The 16,921-nt window shown below is 49.5% G+C and overlaps 1 protein-coding gene across 1 annotated transcript in view; it reads right to left on the reverse strand.

Annotated features, from left to right (window-relative positions):
• LOC137311558 (potassium voltage-gated channel subfamily H member 2) overlaps positions 1–16,567 on the reverse strand; it is a 143,498-nt gene extending 126,931 nt beyond the window's left edge. The window contains exon 1 of the mRNA XM_067978684.1: positions 16,306–16,567. Within this exon, the coding sequence (XP_067834785.1) occupies positions 16,306–16,567 (262 nt within the window). The remainder of the gene's footprint in view (positions 1–16,305) is intronic.
• Positions 16,568–16,921: the final 354 nt, after the last annotated feature.

The raw sequence follows: 16,921 nt of genomic DNA on the forward strand, positions 1-16,921 counted from the left end.
CCCACGCGGGGATTACGTGGGATGAGAGTGCGTAGGATGCTTTGAAGGTCTGGATCGAAGGTCTTGATCAGTTTGTTGAGCTGGTGGGTGTGTTCTTTGGTCGGATCTGCGGGTAACCGTCTGTAGTGTTCCTGGTTGTCCAGTTGTCGGTATGCTTCTTTGCAATAGTCTGTTCTGTTCTGTATGACTATGGCTCCTCCTTTGTCCGCTGGTTTGATGACGATGTTGCGGTTGGTCTTGAGAGCGTTGATGGTGTTGCGTTGTGCTCGGGTGACATTCTGGACTGTCTTCTGAGTGCGGCTGATGAATCTGGCATTGACGCATTTCCTGACAGCTTGAGCATACATGTCCAGCTGAGGGCAGCGACCCTCCGGAGGAGTCCAGTTTGACTCTTTCCTCTTCGGTTGCTGTACCGCGGATCCCTCTGTCTGCTGTTCCGGATCGTTGATTGTCTCATTGGGTTCGCTGCTGAAATCTTGGGGTTTGTGGTAGAATTCCCGGAGCCTCATTCTCCTGATGAATTCCTCTGTGTCCGCCGCGAGACTAGTCGGGTCCATTTTGGTAGTGGGGCAGAAATTGAGCCCTCGGCTGAGAACTTCGATTTCGTCTGGTTGAAGGGTGTGGTCGGATAAATTGACAATAGACTTCCCTGTGGTTGCAACCGTGGTACCAGGGGAAGCTTGGTCGATGCTGGTGGTGATGCCGAGTTTCTCAAGCTTCCTGCTCTTGGTTTTCATGTAGGCAGCGTAGTTCCGTTGCCTCGTCTGTTTGGCGGTATAACGTAGCTGGTCTGCTGTGTCCTGAGTACAGGTTGAGAGTATGGACTCTATCTTGGTTTCGAGGTTGCGGCGTCTGCTGTAGAGTTGGTGTACGAGATGGTTGCGGAGTGTGCGAGAGGTACGGCGGCAGAGTCTCTCAGCGTAATCCGAGTTGTATGTGGACTTGAGTGGGTTCGTGATCTGGAGTCCTTTCGGGATCTTGTCTGCTTTCTTGCAGCTCTGTAAAAACTTGATGTCTGTGTCTAAATGCGCGATCTTCTTGGATATCCTTTCCACTGTGAGCCGGCAGTTTGTGGTGTCGATGGTAGTCATGATGTGGAGATGCCGGTGATGGACTGGGGTTGACAATTGTAAACAATTTTACAACACCAAGTTATAGTCCAGCAATTTTATTTTAAATTCACAAGCTTTCGGAGACTTCCTCCTTCCTCAGGTAAATGTTCAGGATCTCCTTGAAGCCTACGCATTTATACATATAGAACAATACATGGTGTTTACAGACTGCCCCTGCAACTGCCCGTTGCCAAGGCAATCACCGTGTTCAGACAGAGAGGTGTCACCTGCAGAACCCCCGAATACACATTCAACAAAAAAACAAACAGGGAAAAAAAACAGAGAAGAAAAACAGAGAGAGGCAGAAACATCCGGAAGGCAGAGAGAGCCAGCAAGACCTCCAACCAACACTATACACCAGATACATCGACGACATTTTCTTTCTATGGACCCACGGCAAGGAATCACTAAAGAGACTACACGATAACATCAACAAGTTCCATCCCACCATCAAGCTCACCATGGACTACTCCTCAGAATCAGTTTCTTTCTTGGACACACGAATCTCCATCAAAGACGGGCACCTCAGCACCTCACTCTACCGCAAGCCCACGGACAACCTCACGATGCTCCACTTTTCCAGCTTCCACCCTAACCACGTCAAAGAGGCCATCCCCTATGGACAGGCCCTGCGAATACACAGGGTCTGCTCAGACGAGGAGGAACGCGATGGACACCTACAGACGCTGAAAGACGCCCTAGTAAGAACGGGATATGACGCTCGACTCATCGATCGACAGTTCCGACGGGCCACAGCAAAAAATCGCATAGACCTCCTCAGGAGACTAACACGGGACGCAACCAACAGAGTACCCTTTGTCGTCCAGTACTTCCCCGGAGCGGAGAAACTACGCCATGTTCTCCGCAGCCTTCAACATGTCATCAATGAGGACAAACACCTCGCTATGGCCATCCCCACACCTCCACTACTCGCCTTTAAACAGCCACCCAACCTCAAACAGACCATCGTTCGCAGCAAATTACCCAGCTTTCAAGAGAACAGCGTCCACGACACCACACAACCCTGCCACGGTAACCTCTGCAAGACATGCCAGATCATCGACACAGATACCACCATCACACGAGAGGACACCACCCACCAGGTGCATGGTTCATACTCCTGTGACTCGGCCAACGTTGTCTACCTCATACGTTGCAGGAAAGGATGCCCCAGAGCATGGTACATTGGCGAGACCATGCAGACGCTGCGACAACGGATGAACGGACACCGCGCAACAATCGCCAAACAGGAGGGTTCCCTCCCAGTCGGGGAACACTTCAGCAGTCATGGACATTCATCCACCGACCTTCGGGTAAGCGTACTCCAAGGCGGCCTTCGAGACACACGACAACGCAAAATCGTCGAGCAGAAATTGATAGCCAAGTTCCGCACCCATGAGGACGGCCTCAACCGGGATCTTGGGTTCATGTCACGCTACACGTTACCCCACCAGCGAACAAATGTTATCTGTTTTTAATATAATGGGTCATTTGCTGGCTCTCTCTGCCTTCCGGATGTTTCTGCCTCTCTCTGTTTTTCTTCTCTGTTTTTTTTCCCTGTTTGTTTTTTGTTGAATGTGTATTCGGGGGTTCTGCAGGTGACACCTCTCTGTCTGAACACGGTGATTGCCTTGGCAACGGGCAGTTGCAGGGGCAGTCTGTAAACACCATGTATTGTTCTATATGTATAAATGCGTAGGCTTCAAGGAGATCCTGAACATTTACCTGAGGAAGGAGGAAGTCTCCGAAAGCTTGTGAATTTAAAATAAAATTGCTGGACTATAACTTGGTGTTGTAAAATTGTTTATAACTGCAGTAAGACATCCCTGTTCCTGTACTCAAATCCTCTTGCAATGAAGGCCAACATACCATTCTCCTTTCTAACTGCTTGCTGCACCTGAATGCTCACTTTCAGCGACTGGTGTACAAGGACACCCAGGTCTCGTTGCACCTCCCCTTTTCCCAATCTATCATCATTCAGATAATAATCTTACTTTCTGTTTTTACAGCCAAAGTGGATAACCTCACATTTATCCAAGTTATACTGCATCTGCCATGTTCTTGCCCACTCACCCAACTTGTCTAAATCACATTGGAGCCTCTTTGCATCCTCCTCACAGCTCACATTCCACCCCAGCTTTGTGTCGTCTGCAAACTTGGAAATGTTACATTTAGTTCCCTCATCCAAATCATTGATATATATTGTGAATAGCTGGGGCCCAAGCACTGATCCCTGCGGTACCCCACTAGTCACTGCCCGCAAAAAGACCCGTTTATTCCTACTCTCTGTTTCCTGTCTGTCAACCAATTCTCAATCCATGCCAGTATATTACCCCCAATCCCATGTGCTTGAATTTTGCACACTAACTTCTTGTGTGGGACTTTATCAAAAGCCTTCTGAAAATCCAAGTACACCACATCCACTGGTTCTCCCCGATCTATTCTACCAGTTACATCCTCAAAAAACTCCAGTAGATTTGTTAAGCATGATTTCCTTTTCATAAACCCATGCTGACTTTGTCCAATCCCGTTAATGCCCTCCAAGTGTTCTGTTATCACATCTTTTATAATAGACTCTAGCATTTTCCCCACCACTGATGTTAGGCTAACTGGTCTGTAATTCCCTGTTTTTTCTCTCCCTCCTTTTTTAAATAGTGGGGTTACATTTGCCACCCTCCAATCTGTAGGAACTGTTCCAGAGTCTATAGAATTTTGGAAGATGATCACCAATGCATCCACTATTTCCAGGGCCACTTCCTTTAGTACTCTGGGATGTAGATTATCAGGCCCTGGGGATTTGTCAGCCTTTAGCCCCATTAATTTCCCGAGCACTATTTTTTTACTAATTATGATTTCCTTCAGTTCCTCCCTCTCACCAGACCCTTGGTTCCCTAACACTTGTCCTCCTTTGTGAAGACAGAACCAAAGCATGAGTTTAATTGTTCTGCCATTTCTTTGTTCCCCATTATAATTTCCCCCATTTAAAAAAAAATTCATTCATGGGATGTGGGTGTCGCTGGCGAGGCCGGCATTTATTGCCATCCCTAATTGCCCTTGAGAAGGTGGTGGTGAGCCGCCTTCTTGAACCGCTGCAGTCCGTGTGGTGAAGGTTCTCCCACAGTGCTGTTAGGAAGGGAGTTCCAGGATTTTGACCCAGCGACGATGAAGGAACGGCCGATATATTTCCAAGTCGGGATGGTGTGTGACTTTGAGGGGAACGTGCAGGTGGTGTTGTTCCCATGTGCCTGCTGCTCTTGTCCTTCTAGGTGGTAGAGGTCACGGGTTTGGGAGGTGCTGTCGAAGAAGCCTTGGCGAGTTGCTGCAGTGCATCCTGTGGATGGTACACACTGCAGCCACTGTGCACCGGTGGTGAAGGGAGTGAATGTTTAGGGTGGTGGATGGGTGCCAATCAAGCGGGCTGCTTTATCTTGGATGGTGTCGAGCTACTTGAGTGTTGTTGGAGCTGCACTCATCCAGGCAAGTGGAGAGTATTCCATCACACTCCTGACTTGTGCCTTGAAGATGGTGGAAAGGCTTTGGGGAGTCAGGAGGTGAGTCACTCGCCGCAGAATACCCAGCCTCTGACCTGCTCTTGGAGCCACAGTATTTATATGGCTGGTCCAGTTAAGTTTCTGGTCAATGGTGACCCCCAGGATGTTGATGGTGGTGGATTCGGCGATGGTAATGCCGTTGAATGTCAACGGGAGGTGGTTAGACTCTCTCTTGTTGGAGATGGTCATTGCCTGGCACTTATCTGGCGCGAATGTTACTTGCCACTTATGAGCCCAAGCTGGATGTTGTCCAGGTCTTGCTGCATGCGGGCTCGGACTGCTTCATTATCTGAGGGTTGCGAATGGAACTGAACACTGTGCAGTCATCAGCGAACATCCCCATTTCTGACCTTATGATGGAGGGAACATAAGAAATTGGAGCAGGAGTAGGCCAATCGGCCCTCGAGCCTGCTCCGCCATTCAATAAGATCATGGCTGATCTGATCCTAACCTCAAATCTAAATTCATGTCCAATTTCTGCGGGGGGCGGAGGGGGATGGGCCGGGGGGGGACGGGGGGAGACGGGGGGGCGGGAGGGGGGGCTGGGGGTGGATGGGGGGTGGGCGACAGTGGTGCAAATCCCCCGCGGGATCAGAAGCCGGCTCCAGCCCGCCGAGTTCCACAGACACGACTGTGCGCGCAGTCACCTCATAAACCCAGAAGTCCCGCCAGCAATTAAATCCGTCAGGATCATCGTTAAAGAACCACATGTACCTCATTGAGGTGTTTCAGGTACTTTGTTTCTGAAGTCGTCGATAGTTTAAACGATTTTTAACTTCCCCGGGTGGCTTTCCCACAGCCTCCGATTCACACCCGGTGAAACCAGGGCCGGATCAGGCAAAAACAAACAAAATAAATTAAATAAAAAATCATTGCACAAAGTTCAAACATAAAATCAACCTATCCTTGCACCCTGCTCCAATATCCAATGTCTCCCTCTCCGACGTACCTCTCCCCCCCCTGATCTCCCCCCCCGATCTCCCCCCCTCCCCCCCCGATCTCCCCTCTCCCCCTCCAATCTTCTCCTCTCCCCCCCCGATCTCCCCCTCTCCCCCCCCGATCTCCCCCTCTCCCCCCCCGATCTCCCCCCCCCGATCTCCCCCTCTACCCCCCCGATCTCCCCCCCCCGATCTCCCCCTCTCCCCCCCCGATCTCCCCCCCGATCTCCCCCTCTCCCCCCCCCGATCTCCCCCCCCGATCTCCCCCTCTACCCCCCGATCTCCCCCCGATCTCCCCTCTCCCCCCCCCGATCTCCCCCTCTCCCCCTCCAATCTTCTCCTCTCCCCCCCCGATCTCCCCCTCTCCCCCCCGATCTCCCCCTCTCCCGCTCCGATCTCCCCCTCTCCCCCCCCCGATCTCCCCCTCTACCCCCCGATCTCCCCCCCCCGATCTCCCCCTCTACCTCCCCGATCTCCCCCCCCGATCTCCCCCTCTCCCCCCCCGATCTCCCCCCCGATCTCCCCCTCTCCCCCCCCCGATCTCCCCCCCCCCGATCTCCCCCTCTACCCCCCCGATCTCCCCCGATCTCCCCTCTCCCCCCCCCGATCTCCCCCTCTCCCCTCCAATCTTCTCCTCTCCCCCCCGATCTCCCCCTCTCCCCCCCGATCTCCCCCTCTCCCGCTCCGATCTCCCCCTCTCCCCCCGATCTCCCCCTCTCCCCCTCCGATCTCCCCCTCTCCCCCTCCGATCTCCCCCTCTCCCCCCCTGATCTCCCCCTCTCCCCCCCCCGATCTCCCCCTCTCCCCCCCCTGATCTCCCCCTCTCCCCCCCTGATCTCCCCCTCTCCCCCCCCCGATCTCCCCCTCTCCCCCCCGATCTCCCGCTCTCCTCCCCCGATCTCCCCCTCTGATCTTCTCCTCTCCCCCCCGATCTCCCCCTCTCCCCCTCCGATCTTCTCCTCCCCCCCCTGATCTTCCCCTCTCCCCCCCCGATCTCCCCCTCTCCCCCTCTGATCTTCCCCTCTCCCCCCTGATCTTCCCCTCTCCCCCCGATCTTCTCCTCCCCCCCCTGATCATCCCCTCTCCCCCCGATCTTCTCCTCTCCCCCCGATCTCCCTCTCTCCCCCTGATCTTCAGCATCCTTCACTTTCTATTCCAGCACTGGATGACGTCTCTCTCTCTCTCTCTCTTTCTCACCCCCCTCCCCTCAGCGTTGTAGCTCCTGTCGGCAGCCAACCTGTCAATCGGGGGCTGCCGGCTGTGAAACTCGGAAAGAACTTTAATCACCATCAATTACATCGCAATCGCGTCGGTCAGTAAGTTTTATTTATTCAGGTTTGCCAGGCGCACCTACACTAAACCCCCCCACTGCTGCCAACCCTCCACCATTGTAAAATCGAGCCCAAGGTGTCTGCAAAGGGATATTGACAGGTTAAGTGAGTGGGCAAGAAGATGGCAGATGGAATATAATGTGGGGAAATGGGAGGTTATTCACTTTGGGAGGAAGAATAGAAAAACTGAATATTTTTTAAATGGTGAGAAACTATTAAATGTTGGTGTTCAGAGGAGACTTGGGTGTCCTCGTACAAGAAACACAGAAAGTTAACATGCAGGTACAAAAGTTAACATGCAGGTACAGCAGGCAATTAGGAAGGAAAATGGCATGTTGGCCTTTATTGCAAGTGGGTTGGAGTACAAGAGTAAGGAAGTCTTACTACAATTGTACATGGCTTTGGTGAGACCTCACCTGGAGTACTGTGTACAGTTTTGGTCTCCTTATCTAAGGAAGGATGTACTTGCCTTAGAGGTGGTACAACGAAGGGTCACTGGATTAATTCCTGGGATGAGAGGGTTGTCCTATGAGGAGAGATTGAGTAGAATGGGCCTATACTCTCTGGAATTTAGAAGAATAAGAGGTGATCTCATTGGAACGTATAAGATTCTGAGGGGAGTTGACAGGGTAGATGCTGAGAGGCTGCTTCCCCTGGCTGGAGAGTCTAGAACCAGGGGGGATAGTCTCAGGATAAGGGGTCGGCAATTTAGGACTGAGATGAGGAGGAATTTCTTCACTCAAGGGGGTTGTGAATCTTTGGAATTCTCTACCCCAGAGGGCTGTGGATGCTGAGTCATTGAATATATTCAAGGCTGAAATCGATAGATTTTTGGACTCTGGGGGAATCAAGGGATATGGGGATCGGGCGGGAAAGTGGAGTTGAGGTTGAAGATCAGCCATGATCTGATTGAATGGCGGAGAGGTTCAAACAACAATTTGACACTGAGCCACATAAGGAGATATTAGGACAGGTGACCAAAAGCTTAGTCAAAGAGGTAGGTTTTAAGGAGCATCTTAAAGGAGGAGAGAGAGGCGGAAAGGTTTTAGGGAGGAATTCCAGAGCTTGGGGCCCAGGCAGCTGAAGGCACGGCCGCCAATGGTGGAGCGATGAAAATCGGGGGATATGCAAGAGGCCAGAATTGGAGGAGTGCAGAGTTCTCGGAGGGTTGTAGGGCTGGAGGAGGTTACAGAGATAGGGAGAGGGGGGGGCGAGGACACAGAGGGATTTGAACATAAAGATGAGATTTTTAGTATCAAGGCATTCCCGGACCGGGAGCCAATGTAAGTCAGAGAGCACAGGGGGTGATGGGTGAATGGGACATGGTGTGAGATAGGATACAGGCAGCAGGGTTTTGGATGAGCTGGAGTTTACAGAGGGGTCGGCCAGGAGAGGATTGGAATAGTCGAGTCTAGAATTAACAAAGGCACGGATGAAGGTTTCAGCAGCAGATGAGCTGAGGTGGGAGTGGAGACGGGGCGGTGTTACGGAGGTGGAAGTAGGCGGTCTTGGTGATGGAGCGGATATGGGTCGGAAGCTCATCTCAGGGTCAAGTAGAACGCCAAGGTTACGAACGGTCTGGTTCAGCACGTTCCCCTCCGAGTCACACACCATCCTGACTTGGAAATATATCGGCCGTTCCTTCATCGGCGCTGGGTCAAAATCCTGGATCTCCCTTCCTAACAGCACTGTGGGAGAACCTTCACCACACGGACTGCAGCGGTTCAAGAAGGCGGCTCACGACCACCTTCTCAAGGGCAATTTGGGATGGGCAATAAATTCATCACTGTTAAAGACGTCTAGATAGGAACAGGGGGAGGCCATTCAGCTCATCGTGCCTGTGCCGGCTCTTTGAAAGATCTATCCAATTAGTTCCACTCCTGTTCTTTCCCCATAGCCCTGCAAATTTTTTCCCTTCAAGTATTTCTCCAATTCCCTTTTGAAAGTTATTATTGAATCTGCTTCCACCGCCCTTTCAGGCAGCGCATTCCAGATCAGAACAACTCGCTGCGTAAAAAATGTTTCCTCATCTCCCCTCTGGATCTTTTGCCGATCACCTTAAATCCGTGTCCTCTGGTTACTGACCCTCTGCCACTGGAAACAGTTTCTCCTTATTTACTCTATCAAAACCCTTCATGATTTTGAACACCTCGATCAAATCTCCCCTTAACCTTCTCTGTTCTAAGGAGAACAACCCCAGCTTCTCCAATCTATCCACATAACTGAAGTCCCTCATCCCTGGAACCATTCCAGTAAATCTCCTCTGCACCCTCTCTTAGGCCTTCACATCTTTCCTAAAGTGCGGTGCCCAGAATTGAACACAATACTCCAGCTGAGGCCTAACCAGTGTTTTATAAAGGTTTAGCAGAACTTCCTTGCTTTTGTACTCTGTGCCTCTATTAATAAAGCCCAGGATCCCGTATGCTTTTTTAACAGCCTTCTCAACCTGTCCTGTCACCTTCAATGATTTGTGTACATTCACCCCCAGGTCTCTCTGTTCCTGCACCCCCTTTAAAATTGTACCATTTAGTTTATTTTGCCTCTCCTCATTCTTCCTACAAAAATGCATCACTTCACACTTCTCTGCGTTAAATTCCATCTGCCATGTGTCTGCCCATTTCATCAGTCTGTCTCTGCCCTCCTGAAGTCTGTTACTATCCTCCACATTGTTTACTACATTTCCAAGTTTTGTGTCATCTGCAAACTTTGAAATTATCCCCTCTATACCCAAGTCCAGGTCATTAATATATATCAAAAAGAGCAGTGGTCCTAATACTGACCCCTGGGGAACACCACTGTAAACTTCCCTCCAGTCTGAAAAACAACCGTTCACCACTACTCTCTGCTTTCTGTCCCTGAGCCAATTTTGTATCCACGCTGTCACTGTCCCTTTAATCTCATGGGCTTTAATTTTGTGAACAAGTCTATTATGTGGCACTTTATCAAATGTCTTGTGAAAGTCCATATACACAACATCAACCGCACTCCCCTCATCAACCCTCTCTGTTACTTCATCAAAGAACTCAATCAAGTTAAACACAATTTTCCTTCAACAAATCCGTGCTGACTTTCATTTATTATCCCAGACTTTTCCAAGTGACAATTAATTCTGTCCCGGATTATTGTCTCTAAAAGTTTCCCCACCACTGACGTTAGTCTGACTGGCCTGTAATTGCCGGGTTTTATCTCTCTCCCCTTTTTTGAACAGGGTGTAACATTTATAATCCTCCAGTCCTCCGGCACCGTCCCCATATCTAAGGAGGATTGGAAGATTGTGATCAGAGCCTCCGCAATTTCCACCCTTACTCCCCTCAGTAACCTGGGATACATCCCATCCGGACCGGGTGACTTTTCTACTTTGAGTACTGCTGATCTTTTACGTCCCTCCTCTTTATCTATTTTTATCCTCTCCAATATCGCTGCTACCTCCTCCTTTCCAGTTACAATGGCAGCATCCTCTTCTCTAGTGAAGACCCATGTGAAATATTCATTTGGTGTCTCAGCCACGCCCTCTGTCTCCACAAGAAGATCTTTTTTGTCCCTAATCGGCCCCACCCTTCCTTTGACGACCCTTTTACTATTTACATGTTTATAAGGTTTCTGGATTCCCTTTTATGTGAGCCGCGAATCTATTCTCATTCTCTCTCTTTGCCCCTCTTATTCCCTTTTTGCGATCTCCTCTGTACTTTCTGTATTCAGTCTGGTTCTCTACTGTATTATGAACCTTACATTCATCATAAGACTCCTTTTTATGTTTCATATTAATCTCTATATCTTTAGGCATCCAGGGAGCTCTGGCTTTGGATGCCCTTCCTTTCCCCCTCGTGGGAATGTGGCTGGTCTGAACCCGAATCATCTCCTCCTTGAAGGCCTCCCATCGTTCAATTACTGTTTTGCCACCAATTTTTGATTCCAATCCACCAGAGCAAGGTCCCTTTTTAACTCACTGAAATTTACCCTCCTCCAGTTAAGCATTTTCATATTTGATTGTTCCTTGTCATTTTCCATAACTATTCTAAACCTGATGATATTGTGATCACTGTTTCCAAAATGCTCCCCCATTGAAACATGCCCCAGCTGCCTCACTTCATTCCCCAGGACTAGATCCAGTACTGTCCTTCCTGGTTGGACTGGAAACACTGTTCCAGAAAGTTCTTGAACACATTTCAGGAATTCCACCCCCTCTTGGCCCTTTACACTGTTACTATCCCAGTCTATATTGGGATAATTGAAGTCCCCCATTATCACTGCTCTATAGTTCTTGCATCTTTCCGTAATTTGCCTGCAAATGTTCTCCTCTATCTCCTTCCCACTATTTGGGGAATATAATATACACCCAGTAGTGTTTTTTCTATTTATTCATGGGATGTGGATGTCGCTGGCGAGGCCAGCATTTATTGCCCATCCCTAATTGCCCCTTGAGAAGGTGGTGGTGAGCCGCCTTCTTGAACCGCTGCAGTCCATGTGGTGAAGGTTCTCCCACAGTGCTGTTAGGAAGGGAGTTCCAGGATTTGGACCCAGCGACGATGAAGGAACGGCGATATATTTCCAAGTCGGGATGGTGTGTGACTTGGGGGGGAACGTGCAGGTGGTGTTGTTCCCATGTGCCTGCGGCCCTTGTCCTTCGAGGTGGTAGAGGTCGCGGGTTTGGGAGGTGCTGCCGAAGAAGCCTTGGCGAGTTGCTGCAGTGCATCCTGTGGATGGTACACACTGCAGCCACTGTGCGCCGGTGGTGAAGGGAGTGAATGTTTAGGGTGGTGGATGGGGTACCAATCAAGCGGGCTGCTTTGTCCTGGATGGTGTCAAGCTTCTTGAGTGTTGTTGGAGCTGCACTCATCCAGGCAAGTGGAGAGTATTCCATCACACTCCTGACTTGTGCCTTGTAGATGGTGGAAAGGCTTTGGGGAGTCAGGAGGTGGGATCAGTCCTGGGATGGCAGGACTGACATATGAGGAGAGATTGGGTCGACTAGGCCTATATTCACTAGAGTTTAGAAGAATGAGAGGTGATCTCATCTAAACATATAAAATTCTAACAGGGCCAGACAGACTAGATGCAGGGAGGATGTTCCCGATGGCTGGGGAGTCCAGAACCAGGGGTCACAGTCTCAGGATACGGGGTCTGCCAATTATAGAATCATAGAAGTTTACAACATGGAAACAGGCCCTTCGGCCCAACATGTCCATGTCGCCCAGTTTATATCACTAAGCGAGTCCCAATTGCCTGCACTTGGCCCATATCCCTCTATACCCATCTTACCCATGTAACTGTCCAAATGCTTTTTAAAAGACAAAATTGTACCCGCCTCTACTACTGCCTCTGGCAGCTCGTTCCAGACACTCACCACCCTTTGAGTGAAAAAATTGCCCCTCTGGACCCTTTTGTATCTCTCCCCTCTCACCTTAAATCTATGCCCCCTCGTTATAGACTCCCCTACCTTTGGGAAAAGATTTTGACTATCGACCTTATCTATGCCCCTCATTATTTTATAGACTTCTATAAGATCATCCCTTAACCTCCTACTCTCCAGGGAAAAAAGTCTCAGTCTATCCAACCTCTCCCTATAAGTCAAACCATCAAGTCCCGGTAGCATCCTAGTAAATCTTTTCTGCACTCTTTCTAGTTTAATAATATCCTTTCTATAATAGGGTGACCAGAACTGTACACAGTATTCCAAGTGTGGCCTTACTAATGTCTTGTACAACTTCAACAAGACATCCCAACTCCTGTATTCAATGTTCTGACCAATGAAACCAAGCATGCTGAACGCCTTCTTCACCACCCTATCCACCTGTGACTCCACTTTCAAGGAGCTATGAACCTGTACTCCTAGATCTCTTTGTTCTATAACTCTCCCCAACGCCCTACCATTAACAGAGTAGGTCCTGGCCCGATTCGATCTACCAAAATGCATCACCTCACATTTATCTAAATTAAACTCCATCTGCCATTCATCGGCCCACTGGCCCAATTTATCAAGATCCCGTTGCAATCCTAGATAACCTTCTTCACTGTCCACAATGCCACCAATCTTGGTGTCATCTGCAAACTTACTAACCATGCCTCCTGAATTCTCATCCAAATCATTAATATAAATAACAAATAACAGCGGACCCAGCACCGATCCCTGAGGCACACCGCTGGTCACAGGCCTCCAGTCTGAAAAACAACCCAATACAACCACCCTCTGTCTTCTGTCGTCAAGCCAATTTTGTATCCAATTGGCTACCTCACCTTGGATCCCATGAGATTTAACCTTATGTAACAACCTACCATGCGGTACCTTGTCAAAGGCTTTGCTGAAGTCCATGTAGACCACGTCTACTGCACAGCCCTCATCTCTCTTCTTGGTTACCCCTTCAAAAAACTCAATCAAATTCGTGAGACATGATTTTCCTCTCACAAAACCATGCTGACTGTTCCTAATCAGTCCCTGCCTCTCCAAATGCGTGTAGATCCTGTCCCTCAGAATACCCTCTAATAACTTACCCACTACAGATGTCAGGCTCACTGGTCTGTAGTTCCCAGGCTTTTCCCTGCCGCCCTTCTTAAACAAAGGCACAACATTTGCTACCCTCCAATCTTCAGGCACCTCACCTGTAGCTGTCGATGATTCAAATATCTCTGCTAGGGGACCCGCAATTTCCTCCCTAACCTCCCATAACGTCCTGGGATACATTTCATCAGGTCCCGGAGATTTATCTACCTTGATGCGCGTTAAGACTTCCAGCACCTCCCTCTCTGTAATATGTACACTCCTCAAGACATCACTATTTATTTCCCCAAGTTCCCTAACATCCATGCCTTTCTCAACCGTAAATACCGATGTGAAATATTCATTCAGGATCTCACCCATCTCTTGTGGTTCCGCACATAGATGACCTTGTTGATCCCTAAGAGGCCCTACTCTCTCCCTAGTTACTCTTTTGCCCTTTACGTATTTGTAGAAGCTCTTTGGATTCACCTTTGCCTTATCTGCCAAAGCAATCTCATGTCCCCTTTTTGCCCTCCTGATTTCTCTCTTAACTCTACTCCGGCAATTTCTATACTCTTCAAGGGATCCACTTGATCCCAGCTGCCTATGCATGTCATATGCTTCCTTCTTCTTTTTGACTCGGGCCTCAATCTCCCGAGTCATCCAAGGTTCCCTACTTCTACCAGCCTTGCCCTTCACTTTATAAGGAATGTGCTTACCCTGAACCCTGGTTAACACACTTTTGAAAGCCTCCCACTTACCAGACATCCCTTTGCCTGCCAACAGACTCTCCCAATCAACTTCTGAAAGTTCCTGTCTAATACCATCAAAATTGGCCTTTCCCCAATTTTGAATTTTAACTTTTGGGCCAGACCTATCATTCTCCATGGCTATCTTAAAACTAATGGAATTATGATCACTGGTCCCAAAGTGATCCCTCACTAACACTAACCGAGATGAGGAGGAATTTCTTCACTCAGAGGGTGGTGAACCTTTGGAATTCTCTACCACAGAAGGCTGTGGAGGCCAAGTCATTAAATATATTCAAGAAGGAGATAGATAGATTTCTTAGTGCTGAAGGGATCAAGGGATTTGGGGAAAAAGCGGGAACAAGGTACTGAGTTAGACGATCAGCCATGATCATTTTGAATGGCGGAGCAGGCCTGAAGGGCCAAATGCCTTCTCTTGCTCGTATTTTTATATTTCTATGTGAGTCACTCGCCGCAGAATACCCAGCCTCTGACCTGCTCTTGTAGCCACAGTATTTATGTGGCTGGTCCAGTTAAGTTTCTGGTCAATGGTAACTTCCAGGATGTTGATGGTGGGGGGTTTGGCGATGGTAATGCCGTTGGACATCAAGGGGAGGTGGTTAGACTCTCTCTTGTTGGAGATGGTCATTGCCTGGCACTTGTCTGGCGCGAATGTTACTTGCCACTTATGAGCCCAAGCCTGGATGTTGTCCAGGTCTTGCTGCATGCGGGCTCGGACTGCTTCATTATCTGAGGGGTTGCGAATGGAACTGAACACTGTGCAGTCATCAGCGAACATCCCCATTTCTGACCTTATGATGGAGGGAATGTTCATTGATGAAGCAGATGGAGATGGTTGGGCCTAGGACACTGCCCTGAGGAACTCCTGCAGCAATGTGTAATAGATCCTCGATTGTTCCTTAATTCTCACCAAATAGATTCTGTCTTTGACTCTCAACGACATCATCCCTTTCCAGTGCTGTAATAGTTTCTTTGATCCACACTGCCACCCCCTCTCCTTTCTTTCCTTTCTTTCCTTCCCGATCTTTCCTGAATATCTTGTATCCGGGAATATTAAGTTCCCAATCCTCCCCTTCTTTGAGCCAGGTCTCTGTTATTCCCACTATATCACAGTCCCGTGTGGCGACTTAATCCTGCAGCTCACTGACCTTATTCACCTCACTCCGTGCATTTATGGGAATGCCCTCCAATCTCACCTCACACTGCCTCACATTTGCCCCCTTTCTGATCCCTCCGATTTCTGAATTTTTAAAAATTCGTTCATGGGATGTGGGCGTCGCTGGCGAGGCCGGCATTTATTGCCCATCCCTAATTGCCCTCGAGAAGGTGGTGGTGAGCCGCTTTCTTGAACTCAAGTTCTATTTGTCTCTCCCAATCCTCTGTGCCCCTTGTTTCTCCTTCCCAATGCTACATCCTGGTGCCCATCCCCCTGATAAATTAGTTTAAACCCCCCTCACAGCACTAGTGAACCTCCCCGCGAGGACATTGGTCCCGGCCCTGTTGAGGTGCAACCCGTCCGTCCTGTACAGGTCCCACCTCCCCCAGAACTGGTCCCAATGCCCCAGAATCTGAAGCCCTCCCTCCTGCACCATCTCTCCAGCCACACATTAACCTGCCTTATCTTCCTATTCCTGTACTCACTCGCGTGTGACACTGGGAGTAATCCAGAGATTACTACCTTTGAGTTCCTGCTTTTTAACTTCCTCCCCAGCTCCTGAAACTCTGACCCCAGGACCTCGACCCTTTTCTATGTCGTTGGTTCCCACATGGACCACGACTTCTGTCTGTTCCCCTTCCCCCCACAGAATATTCTGCACCCTCTCCGTGACGTCCTTTACCCCCGACACCAGGGGGGTAACACACCCTGTGGGTCTCACGTCGGCGGTCACAGAAACGCCTGTCTGTCCCCCTGACTATCGAATCCCCTATGAGTTCTGCATTTCTACACTTCACTGCATTTCTTTTGCCCCCTGTGCAGCCGAGTCTCCCACGATGTTGTGGATTGGCTCCTGACTGCACTCCCCCCGAGGTGTTAACACCCTCACTGGGATTCACACTCAATACCTGTTAGTGAGCGCCACACTCCCAGGGGACTCCTGTACTGCCTGCCTGTCCCTCCTGGTCTGACTGTTGGTCACCCACTCCCTCTCTGCCTGAAATCTCGGTAGCTGCTGGGTGTCCACCTCCTGAAACATGCTATCTACGAAACTCTCAGCTTCCTGTATGCCCTGTCGTGACACCAGCCACCTGTCAATCTCAGAAACTCTGAGCTCGAGCTCCAGCAGTCGGCGGCAATTCCAGCACATGTGGTTTTCCAGGACACACAAAGTGTTCTGGAGTTCCCACAGGGTACAGGATGTGTATGGGACAGGCCCCAGCTGTCCCGCCATGTTAGTTAAAGTTATTTAAACAGTTTGTTTAGCTCTAAGGCAATTTACTGTTTATCTAACACTAAAACACTAACCACCCACCAAAAAACATGAACTAACCACCAAAAAACACGAACTAACCACCAAAAAACACTAACTAACCACCAAAAAACATTAACCAATCACGAAAAACCACTAACCAACCACCAAAAAACACTAACCAACCACCAAAAAACACTAACTAACCAGCTGAGAGGAGCCGAGCCGAGCGGAGGGAGCGTCCGATAAAAGGCGGGATTTCAGAGCGCTGAGAACAGCTGAGAGGAGCCGAGCCGAGCGGAGGGAGCGTCCGATAAAAGGCGGGATTTCAGAGCG

Source organism: Heptranchias perlo, unplaced genomic scaffold (assembly GCF_035084215.1).
Source record: "Heptranchias perlo isolate sHepPer1 unplaced genomic scaffold, sHepPer1.hap1 HAP1_SCAFFOLD_356, whole genome shotgun sequence".
Classification (NCBI taxonomy): Eukaryota; Metazoa; Chordata; class Chondrichthyes; order Hexanchiformes; family Hexanchidae; genus Heptranchias; species Heptranchias perlo.